The sequence below is a fragment of the Acanthaster planci genome, linkage group LG06 (assembly GCF_054643075.1).
Source record: "Acanthaster planci isolate LZ-2023a linkage group LG06, COTS_SCS, whole genome shotgun sequence".
In the NCBI taxonomy this organism is placed as follows: Eukaryota; Metazoa; Echinodermata; class Asteroidea; order Valvatida; family Acanthasteridae; genus Acanthaster; species Acanthaster planci.
The window spans coordinates 19404673-19416680 of NC_141782.1; the positions used below are offsets into that span (position 1 = coordinate 19404673).

At 42.6% G+C, this 12008-nt stretch overlaps 1 protein-coding gene across 1 annotated transcript in view; it reads right to left on the reverse strand.

Annotated features, from left to right (window-relative positions):
- Positions 1 to 8629, reverse strand: part of LOC110981358 (vacuolar protein sorting-associated protein 4-like) — an 18871-nt gene extending 10242 nt beyond the window's left edge. The window contains exons 1-5 of the mRNA XM_022238872.2: positions 8463 to 8629; positions 3095 to 3206; positions 2751 to 2907; positions 1165 to 1235; positions 417 to 574 (exon numbers count right to left, since the gene is read on the reverse strand). Coding sequence (XP_022094564.1) covers positions 417 to 574; positions 1165 to 1235; positions 2751 to 2907; positions 3095 to 3206; positions 8463 to 8486 — 522 coding nt within the window. The 5' untranslated portion in view covers positions 8487 to 8629. The remainder of the gene's footprint in view (positions 1 to 416; positions 575 to 1164; positions 1236 to 2750; positions 2908 to 3094; positions 3207 to 8462) is intronic.
- Positions 8630 to 12008: the final 3379 nt, after the last annotated feature.

Here is a 12008-nt window from a genome sequence, read left to right on the forward strand (position 1 = left end):
TTCTAACTACCGGTACCAGACCAGCCTTGTGCAGGGCCCTTTCTGATTAGCTTCTGAGAAGAGATTTACTGGGCTTGGTTCAAACCAACAACCAGCTGTACACAAGACATCTCAACTTACTACGCCTTACTTGGGTCTCTTGCCAATTAGCCTATGTTCTGTGGCATCCTCCAAAGCACTCCAACCTGTGTGGGCAGCAGTGTTGTGATCGAGACCATTGCAAGACCATCAACAAGTCACAAGTAACAGGGTGAAAAATGATGAAGGAATGCTTTTTGTAGCAGAACATTTGAAAAATTGGTGATATGAATTGAGACTGGTGGTTTTGTGTTGGTCTTGCGAGGGTCTAATGAGTAAGCAAACGGTCCGTTTATGAGCAAAGATCTACAATGCATCATTTGATTGTTAAAATGTACCCCATAGAGAAGAATGCCCCTCCAGGCTTGTCTCTTGCCGGTGAAGAGATGAGGGAATTTAATGGGCAGGATGACGGCTTCCTTCAGGGCATCTTTGGCTCCTTCCAGACCAGCCACATCGTTCCACTTGATGTTGGGTTTTTCCATTACAATTGCACCTACGACAAACAGAGTCACAGGGAAAATCTTCATTGGTCATTCGCAACTTGCTGGTAGAAAGGCCCCCCCGCCAAGATTAACTTTGTCATTCCTGATCTTCCAAAATCTACCAGGTTTGTGGGATTTTGTAGGATCCAGGTTGAAACAACCCACTGAGACAAATCACCATGACTTTGCATGGGGAAAGAAGCTGACTGCAAGTCGAAGTGCAAAGCACAGGCCACAGAGTTCCTGTAAAATGTGGATTTTCAAGGACATGGAAGTTTTCTAGCACTAATGCTGAGGAGTTGAGATAAACAGAGTTTATTAGCTTTTCTTGGATTCAGAGTAAATGGGGTTCCTTTTTCAGAGCTAAGAGTACATTTTCAGTTGATGTTTTAGCCATTTCATTTCTCCACAGTATCCTGAAAGCTATGGCTACTTATCCACCGAGGCAAACTCCCATACACGGTCTAACAGGCAAACTCAATGCCAACACATTGCAACCTGCTGCTAACAGCCCCACAGCTCTCCCAGCTGATTTCCACAGCTCAGCAGATGACTTTTCAGCTTCTGCGACTTGGAAAGTGCAAGTGTAACACATACTTACTTTGTAGTTGGGCCTGCATCTTCTTGGTTTCGGGGTTGTCATCGCTGTCACTGTCACTATTGTTACCTTTCCTGATGATACAGACAGAAAGAAAAAAACATTCAATACCAGCTACTCCTTTCAATGCAAAGTTTGAAAGATCCCAAATAACTGTCAATGGGAACATTTACATTTCAAATGGTATGACCTGTCATTCCTTAAATTAAAGGTCTCTTGAAGATGGACAATGTGCAATCTCAAATGACAAGGACACACTCTCAACAGCAGTGGCAAACCCCCGCTCAAAGTCTGATACAACTGCACTAGAGACTATTCAACGTAAAGCAGCTCGCTTTGTAACTGGAAATTACGAGAGATACGCCGGTGTAACGATCATGTTGGAAAAATCAGAGTGGATGCCCATGGAAGAATGCCGGGCAGTCTGTAGGCTAATTTTCTCATACAAAAGTTTAAACGGCCTAGCTGAGCTTTCCAGGATGACAAACTTCCCAAAACTTCCAGTCCACGTAGGTTAACTAGAGGCTGCATACCAAACTCCACATTCATTCCTCTTCACACCAAAAAGGACTGCTACAAATACTTGCTTTTTTTTTAATATTCCACGTACAGTCCTTGAATGGAACCAACTCCTTCACTTCATTTTGGAAGCTTCTACTGTCGACACTTTCAAATCCAGCCTGTTGACCATGGATACAAGGTCCTTTTAAACCGTGCCCACCCTCTTGACTAAATTGTTGCCAACTGCCAACACTACACCCGCACGTTTATAACCTTCCAAGGGTGTTGGCGCAGTATGTGAAGCAGAAGCAATTCTTTCAAAACAAACATCTCTGCACAGAAGTAATTTATATTCAAACTTCATTTTTGTTAATAGCTTCCTTTTGAGTTACTACTGTACCTTTCAAAATGGAAACTGTCTTTACTAAACCTAAATGGCACTGACTATAAATCTGTAATTTAAAAACACCAGGTCTACAAAGATTAACCCTAACCCTCCTCAGTCCTCCAACAGGTGAAGGATTGAGGAGGGTTAGGGTTAACAATGATACAGAAATAGAGGATAAAAGCAAACTACTGGAAAACAAAACTTAGAGAAGGGTTGGAGTGGCCCCCAAAAAAGAATGAAATTCCAGGAACATGTAAGGCTCTTGCTGCTTTGCATAAATACAATATCAACTGTTGCTCCCCCTCGTTTGTATTAAGAAACTAGCCAGGTTCAGACATCTCCATCTTCTTGACTGCTTTCAGCAGGCACCAAGCCCCAAGTAAAGAAATAGTGGCTTGGCTCTACCCACCTCAATCTTGCAGATCAAGGGGTCTGGGAAGGATATCGTTGGTAAGTTTCATACTTGAAACTACATTGACAAAAAGAGCAAAGGCTATTAAAGGACCCTAAGAACACCCGTGTTACTGCCGTCTCCCACGTTGGTTCTGCTACTCTCCAGCAGCACCAGATTGACCTCTTTAATTGCAGACCTCGGGGGTGTGTATGGAGGTCCTGGGCTGCCCAGATGCCAAAACACCCTGCAAAAGCAAACTCTGTTTCTCAATTTCACTCACAGCCTTTACTGCTACTGATTTCTCACCCCTTCTTGGACGAATTGCTGCCTCCTTCCTTCGACTTGACCGGCTTCTTCTTGTAGCTCTTCTTGTCGATGTAATTCTTGAGTTGCTCCGCTCTCTCCAGATACTGGGTGCACTTGTCACGGATGCTCTGCTTTGCTCTCTCTCCATGGGCCTCATCTGGGAGCAAAAAAGACTTGTGTTGATTCACCAACTACCAAAGTTACTGGCACGTCAATATTACATTTAACAACTATTTGATAAAAACTCAGCCTGTGAACTACCCAAGTACTTGCCCACTTGCTTTCTGAATCTCAAAGAAAGTCCAACAAGGTGCAAAACACCAATAGTTTAGTAAACAACTTACATTTATTGGCGTGGATGAAGTACTCTACGCCATGTGTATACAGCTTAAGAGCTTCCTCGTAATTGCCGTTCTTGTCTTCCTCTGTCGCCTTGGTAACTATGTCAATGGCTTTCTGTGAGATGGAAAGTAGAAAAAACCTGACTGTGTATATCTTATACACACAGAACTGCAGGGTGGGATTTCAGTTTAAAGAAAATCAATAATAGTCGAATTAAAATAGGTGCAAGAATCCCAAAAATTTTATAAAAGAAGGGTTACCAAAACATGCTAATGTATCGTTGAAAAATTTGAGATGTTTAACATGTTGTATACAGATTAACCCTCCTATGCTAAAGTCACTCTTTGGGTCATTTGGTAAGCACCTCAAAGAAGCACAGCCGTGTTGTGTTGTGCACTGCACTAACTGTCCCCCGCAGGAATATCAGATTGCACTTTTGTGCTGCCCAACAACTGTGCTTCACTGCTTCATGTGCATAATTGTGTAGTAAACCAAATGCAGTGAAGAGGACTGCACCAAAGACCCTGGGTCATTTTGTGCTGGCAATCTACTGTGTACACACTGAACCTGTGCATGTTTGAGTTCCATATAGAAAATACATGCTCACCAGTGACTGTGGGCATTTGTGCACATTTGTGCAGTAAAACCATAGGAGGGTTAGTGAAAACATGAAACAGAAGAAATTGGTGCATAATTTACAAATTTGCATGAGAACCATAGCTCGTGAAGAACGGGTACCAGTCCAAATAACTACGCAAACAATAACTACTCAACAACTTATCAACTCTTGAATCCCTTACTGTTTGCTGACAAAATGGCAATGTAGTGAGTCATCAATTAAACACTGACAGCCTAGAGTCGTACTTCATTTGCCCAGGAAAAGGACATGACTATTGAGGTACAAAGCAAAATGTTTCGGAGTCACAAAAAATCCTGAGGAAGTTGCTGCAAACTACATGTACATGTAGCGCTGCAGCTGAACCACCAAGCCAAACCAAACCAAAAGTCATCCAACGTGGCATATTTGAACTGAACTGAACCAAGCTGGTCACTTTGGATGATATTGACGGTACAAGGAACGTACACAAGAAAGCTAAATGAAAGAAACGGATAACAAGTTTAGTGCACTATGCCGCACTTGGTGCAGAAGTGTAAAGTATGTGGGTGTACATGTACATGAACGTGCGTACAATACAGGACCAGTACGTACTGTATAGCACTGTATATGTTGTACACTTGCATTACATTATGCACTTGCATTACATTATGCACTTGCATTACATTATGTAGTGCCATGCATTACAGGATGTTTATGAAAAGCATGTGTTACGAATTCACTAAAATATCAACTGAGAAGATTCAAAGTACAGCATTACTGTTGTGTGGCAGTGACAAATTTTCACTGCATCCAATTGTGCTTAGGTGCATTTGAAATTTCAACTGACATTATACGTGCCCTTTTATTCCATATTAGTCCAATGATGTTTTGAGTGGCAGTGCAAAACTAATATTGATTGGATACTGATCATTGTTGGACTCCCACTCGAAAGCAACTGCAGACATGGTTAATCTTGCAATTTTGCCAGGCTGTGCAACATATCCAGCAACCAGAATATTTGGTGTGGTTGCCTAACAAGCCTTCCTATTTCCAAGTTGTGCAGCGCTGTACCAAAGAACCAATTATTTCCTGAAATTTCCATCACTGTAAGCTACCCTAACCCCCCAGGATGTATGGAAAATCAACTGAAATCGAAGGCTTTGGGACTATAGCTGTAGTTTGTTTTTTTCTACAGAATAAATTCATAACATCACACACTTCCCCCAAATTAATATGAAAAATGTCAATTTACACCACACAACTATGATAAATCCTCACTGAGACATTATTTAATTCTAACCTTCTACAATGCTAGTCCCCATTTTCACTTAACTCGAAAACAGGGCCCGATGATTACTCCTCTGTCGTATACTGGGTCCTGTCCCGATTCATAGGGATTTCTTTCGAAAAGTTTTATCCGGGATATCCAGGGACATAAGTAAACATTCGCTTGATTTAATGAGCTGAAATTGCACCGGTATGTTCACTACTTATGGGGTAAACTATCCACTAGGTTGCTAATTGCAGAAAACTCACCTTTTCCTCGTTTGGAGGAATAAAAGTTGCCTTTTTTTTGCCGTTTTCGTACTTTTTGTTTTCGTAAATTTGCCCCCCTTGCACTAAACTTACGGCTGTTTTTTGTCACTTTCATGTCACATCACAGATGGCAAGCTGCGCTGACAATTATTTGCCACAAACAGTGTGTCATTTCGGCAGGGAACCAGCCAAAGAATTGCGTATTAGCTGCGACAGAATACAGCTGTGATTTTCCAAGAGTACTTAGATCGATGGGTACTCTCACAGATCTGAATAAAATTCATAAGTGCTGAAGTCTGGGTGCAAACTAGACAGGCTCTCGCACAGGCTACCATTACTTAACCATACAAACGAGTCTGTGTAATGTACAAGTCGGCAAAAATTCGTCTCTTCATCCGAAAACAGCTCGCTCTCTGTGACGTTACATGAAAGTGACAAAACAGCCCTCAGTTTAGTGCAAGTGGGGCAAAATTGTCCAGAATGGGAAAACGGGGGGGAAAAAGGCAACATTTATTCCTCCAAATGAGGAAAAGGCGAGTTTTCTGCAATTAGCAACCTAGTAGATAGTTTACCCCGTAAGTAGTGAACATACCGGTGCAATTTCAGCTCATAAAATCAAGCGGATGTTTATTATGCCCCTGGGTATCCCAGATAAAACTTTTGAAAAAAGAAATCCCTATGAGTCGGGACAGGGCCCAGTGTACAACGGAGGAGTACTCGTCGGGCCCTGTTTACGGGTCTACATGTACATTTTCACCTGCTCTTTAGACATGTTAGAAAACCCATTAGTGTTGCTGTTCATGCCAAGATTAGCAGTGGGTAATGGATAAACCTTCCAAACACGTATGACACAAAGAGGGGTAAATATAAAGGACCTGGAGTGGACGCACGCAGAAAATACTGTCATTGCTCTTTTCAGCATTTTTCTTTGCAAGTTTATTTCACATTTGACCTCTTTTTTAAGTAATTTTTTTCAAGCCGAATCGTACAGAATTGAGTACAAATTAAATAAAACTGTCAATGTCACAAAAATTTGTCACGATAACACTGAACAATGTAATATTTCGGAAATGCTAACAAACGTGAAATTGGTAGTTAATATAACAGGTTTGCCCTTACCCAACGTATATTAATAAGCACTGTATGCTCAGTGCTTGTCCGAGAGCTTGCGAAAAAAAAACCTCACAAGCTTACTCGGGTGGGACTCGAACCCACGACCTCCTGCTTACTAGTGCAGATGTCTTAACCACTCGACCACCGAGCTTGCCGGGATCGGCTGGCCGGTCCGAGTCAAATGGAGCAGCGGGTACCGCGAACAATTTTCAAGATGTATTTTTTTTTTTCTTTTTTTTTTTTTTTTTTTTTTGCGTTGGGGAGATGGTGAAATTGGTAACAAACCTTTGCAAGCCATCTCCTTAAAACACAACATGAATAACATGAATTAGGTCGTCGTCTTTGTTTTGAGAAAATATGGACATGTTGGAAGAATCTAGGTCTACTCAAGCAGTAAAGGTCGTTTGATTTTGTTTCACGTTTTGCTGCACACAAGCTGAATCACTTTTCACTTAATCTGTGGGTTTGTTATAGGCCTACAGGCCCTATAAACATGATATAGGGCAGGCGGCGGTGATACGGTGATACACCATGCATCGTGTAAGTACATCATGTAAGTACGGTGGGCACGGTGGGAAGACTGCATGCATTGATAATGGGGTTTCGAGTCAACTCGGACCCAAACCAACTCGGACCCATGCCAACTCGGACCCATGCCAACTCGGACCCACGACCAACTCGGACCCATGTCGAGTCGGCCACAATACTAACCCGGACCCACGACCAACTCGGACCCACAACCAACTCGGACCCAATACTAACTCGGACCCACGACCAACTCGGACCCACCCTGAGTCAACTCGGACCCAACCCCAGGAGCGTGATTAACTGGTTGAAAATTTTTATTTTGTCCACTTTTACATTTTAGCATTTGGTAAATGACACTTTTGCACTGCATGCTGCCAAGCTGTAACGTCCTCTCTACACGTTACGCAGGGAGACAGTGGCACAGGCTTCCCAGAATCTCTCCGTTTTCCAGATCCAGATCACTAGCAGAAATCGAATGAACTTTCACCAAACAACCCCCAAAGTTTTTGTTGCAATAAAATGCCACAGATAGGCCCTTCTGATGTACATAAGAGATGCTGCATACGTACAACAGATACTGCAGATACACATCAATGTCACGAACATTGGACCTTTACTGTGTCTAATGGTGTTATCCTCCACCCCACTTTTCAATTTTTTTTTGGCCTGGCAAGTCTTACACCTCCACCTTGCCCCATTCTCTCCCCACCCCCAATACCGGCAAGATGGAGGAATTCATCCATACAGGCCTTAACTGACTGTCCAAATAACGCAAATAGGTTGGTAATTTCGAACAACACAAATCAAATCATTTTAAAATAAAAATGTGGAATATTTCCTATTGGCTTAAACTTGGAGACGGTTTTGAAGCGTCGTATGTCTGCTCGCGAGCTCATTATTAATATTTTGTGATCCCACGGTTTGTTATTTTCTACAATAAGACGTGCCATAATCACGAGGGATCATAGAATTATTTATATAAATCCCGAATTTGGGATTGATAGTTTCCGGTTCAGAGTATTTCTTTCACAAAAAGCCCCACAACGCGGGCCTATTTTGGATAGAGGAAGGCGGCTACATTCATATGAGCGCATAGTTTTACTACTATTAGGGGGTATCTTCGGGAAAAGACGAATAAAAAAGTTCATAAAATTGAAATGAAAAGTGATAGATCTGTCCATAATCTTGAATTTCCAACGAAAAAATGAAGGCCAACCTCTTCGCGAGGTTCAAGAGTCAGCGCTATTTCGGTCTACGGGCGCGTAAGATTCAGTGGGTCCGAGTTGACTCGTGGTGGGTCCGAAACGGCGTGGGTCCGAGTTGGCGTGGGTCCGAGTTGGTTGTGGGTCCGAGATGGTGGTGGGTCCGAGTTAGTATTGGGTCCGAGTTGGCGTGGGTCCGAGTTGGTCCTGGGTCCGAGTTGGCATGGGTCCGAGTTGGAATGGGTCCGAGTTGGTTTGGGTCCGAGTTGACCTGATCCCGATAATGGTAGTCAGTGTACATGTACACGTACATCAACAAATGTATCAACGCACAATCACAAATCACAACATAACTGTGCAGCAAAAGGGCCGAATTCGACTCTAATTTTGTACCTGTAATGTTCCACCTGATGACATTTTTCCTCAGTTTCACTGCTTTAGTTGAAAAATCCGTCGATAAACCCAACTGGAATGAACTGGGCCTTTAAAAGTCGGCACAAATACTCAAGTATGGCTTGTCGGAAAAAGAGAAGGAAAATGGCGATGGTGGCAGGTGATTGGCAACCAAGTCTGATAAGTTAGCGCGGTAAAGGGACGTGCCGCGTACCAGTGAATCCCTACAGCTGCGTGATTATAAGTCACCGGAGAAAATAACTTGGAAGTTCGTTCGTGTTTAAAAAGGGACGTGTGACTGTATATGTCCAAAGTAGGCGGGATAGGTCGCAGTAAGTGGGGCATTCACTGGTATTAAGGTTTGTCATTCAAGTTTATTATCAGTCTGAGAGGCCTGATAAAAAGCTAACTCCGATATGTCCGGAGCGTTCGAGATGACAAATTTCGGTCGATCATGGAATAATATACTATAATTTGATTGGTCGATCAAGCTGTAATTTTGATTTCAAGTGGCCTGAGGGGTGTGATGTAGCCATGGGGGGGGGCTGTGGGGCACGTCTCCCCCCCAAAAAAAATTTACGGTCCCCCCCAGGTTCCCCCGACTAAACAAAAACGGATTAAAGGATATTGAACAAGGCTAACAAAAGTGTGCCCCCCCCCCAAAAAAACACACCATTGAAAGCTGGTGCCCTCCCTCCATTAGATGGTGGTGCCCCCTTCCCTTGTGCCCTCCCCCCTAGTAAATCCCAGCTACGCCACTGCAAGTGACCTAGCCTATTCCATAGAGCATGGAGGAAGCTCCATGCACAGAGCAAGGAAAACAGATTGCCCCTCAGAGAAGCACAAACAGGTGTTTGGGGGCAGGTGTGTGCGAACACGAGATACGGAATACACTTACCCACATTGCATTGGGCTTTAGGCCCACCTAATGACGTCAGAACAATCTGAGCTCGTGACATTAAAACTTACTACCAATCAGACATGAAGATGTTCACTTGTCCCATAGAGTTCTATATAAATAACACACACACCCTTCACGAAGTCGAGGAAAGTAGGCGTAAATCTCTGTGACCGTTTCTTGGAACTGACTAAATTGAATACGGGCGATTCACAATAGTGCGCCTTCAAGAGTTTGCAACGAGTTGGCCAATCACAACGCGCGAAATCTGTCGACCCTTTCCAAACGCGCTTTAGGGTACAGTCCACTAATTCCAGCCCCATTGAAAACAGTGTAAAATCACCATTCTTCAGAGCTCAATAACATGCAAGCCAACATCCCTGACGTGTCTCACACAAAAATTTAATTATTATTCAGTCATTAATCTTTCAGTTTCTTTTCAATTTTCGGGGGGTTAACCAATTACATTTTTAATTATTCACCCAAAACAAAACCAACCCCCCAAAAGTCGAAGTTCCCAAGTCAGCACGCAGCCATTTTTCAAATGGCAACCCTCTACTTTCTCGGTCCTTTGGGAACATTTGTCAACCGTATTTTTTTTTATCTCTTCCGCCCTCAGATGGAAGCCCAAAGAACCAGGGTTTGGTTCCTGGCAAAGATTTACACAATCTCACCATTTTGGGGGCCAAACAATCCCCTTTTTCGAAAGATACTGTGGGGGCACTTTTAATGCTAATGAGCCTGGCGGAAATTATTGCTTGAATTAGTGGACTGCACCCTTTAGGTCGACAACTTTCGCTCATTATGATTGCCAGTGCGTTGCAAACTCTTCGAAGCGCGCTATTGTTAAACACCCGTATTAAATGGTAAAGTGTGAAATTTTAATCAATCGTCATATATTGTGAATAGTACGTACTTGTAAACTTACACGTGTTGCATATTATGAAAGCATAAAAACAAAAATCAAAGTCTTTCATACTTGACCGATCCACCCTAAGTGACACATACAAGAAGCAAGCATCCCAATCAACAATGATAAGAATGAAAAGACAAAATAACAAAAAATAGGAAAGTCTTGCAGGGGCTTAGAATACCGGAAAAACGTAAAAATCATTAATGACATAACTGACTGTATTTTCTGAGACGTAATCATAAGTTTGACGGCACTCCTTCATGTAGTGTATGACTGCACCTATCCCCGTAGCCCGCGAGCAATATTGTAGTCATTTGTTCTGTCATTGGGCGCCGCGCGAAGCGGAAGTGGAAATATAATCGTGTCCGGGTTGTGATCCTCCCCTATTAGGCCTGAGCAAGTCAGAGGTGAAGTGTTCCGTCATCTCAGCCTTTTTTAAGTTTATTTATTTTTTATTTATTTATCTATTTATTTATTTATTTGAAAGGCAGACTTCATATGATGAAATGATCGGTATAGTCGTGTTTCACTCTCAATTTTAGCGACGTATCAATAGACCATTGTAAAGGCAAAATCTAGCAAACTGAATCCACCGAAAACTTTTAGCTTGTAGAGATTTTAATTAACCGCAAGAGTTGAAATGCATGCACCAATAATTTCTCGTTGGGAGTAAGGTTAACTCATTGCGCGTTTGCACTTTTTTGCGATTATTCATCATTTGCCGTTGCATTCTCTCCAACTTGAAGCCCATTCACCATGAAGGGTTTGGGTGGAACTTGAACAGAATGCTTTAATCGCTGCGAGTTCCTGTAAATATCACAGATTCTATTGCAACTTCTTAGGCTTATTCTTGTTATAGATTTGAAGTGTCAGCGTGGAAGGCCAAATAATTGATTCAGAAGGAAGGATGAGGTAGCCAACGAAGCTTTTCCCCTTCAGTTCCATCCTCTCCCCGCTACATCATTCTAGCTAGCACGTTTCATTTCTTAATGTCATGTACTACATGTATCTCTGTCCCGTCCAGTAGGCTTACAATTATCACCACTGGTTGTCGCATGTGGGAAAGGGGGTTGGGCAATTGGTACCTGGTAGTTTTCCTCCTGAAACATCCTCTTGGATTAGTATGTCGCAAGGAGCCAAGGGCGTAATATGGTCAGGATGTGGTTTTAATAATTGTCCCTAGAAATCTTGTATGTTCTATAATATGCTGGACAGGTCATTCCATAATTTAACAATCTTGGGGAAGAATGAATCCATGAATGGTGTTGAAGATGTTTGTGATATATTGAATTGGTTATTTTCAATCCTGGATTTCTGTGTTTTCGGTTGAAGCGTCCATGTCCGTGGTTCGAGTAATAATTTTATAGGGTCGAGTCATCTGGTGGGCTTCCTTTCTATCGATTACCTCCCCCATGCGCGACAACATGCCAGTGACACTACTTTTCCTCAAAAAGTCTATGAACAAAACGTACCACCCGTCGTTGGGCCTTGCGGCAATTGCAGACTGGTGTCAATTGTTACAAGCTAAGGTTCTATGCTGCAACACCGCATTCAAAGTGCGGCCAGACTAATGTAAAATATGAGCTTTCCTTCACCTTTCAGTAACTCGTGTAAAAATTTCGTTTGATGAAGTCGAGAGCTCTTACTGCTTTTTGCCCCCGGCCATTAGTAAAATCCTAGCTACGCCTCCGAATAGGTTCCATTTTGAGTATTGTTTTGGGATGCGAGTACCGAT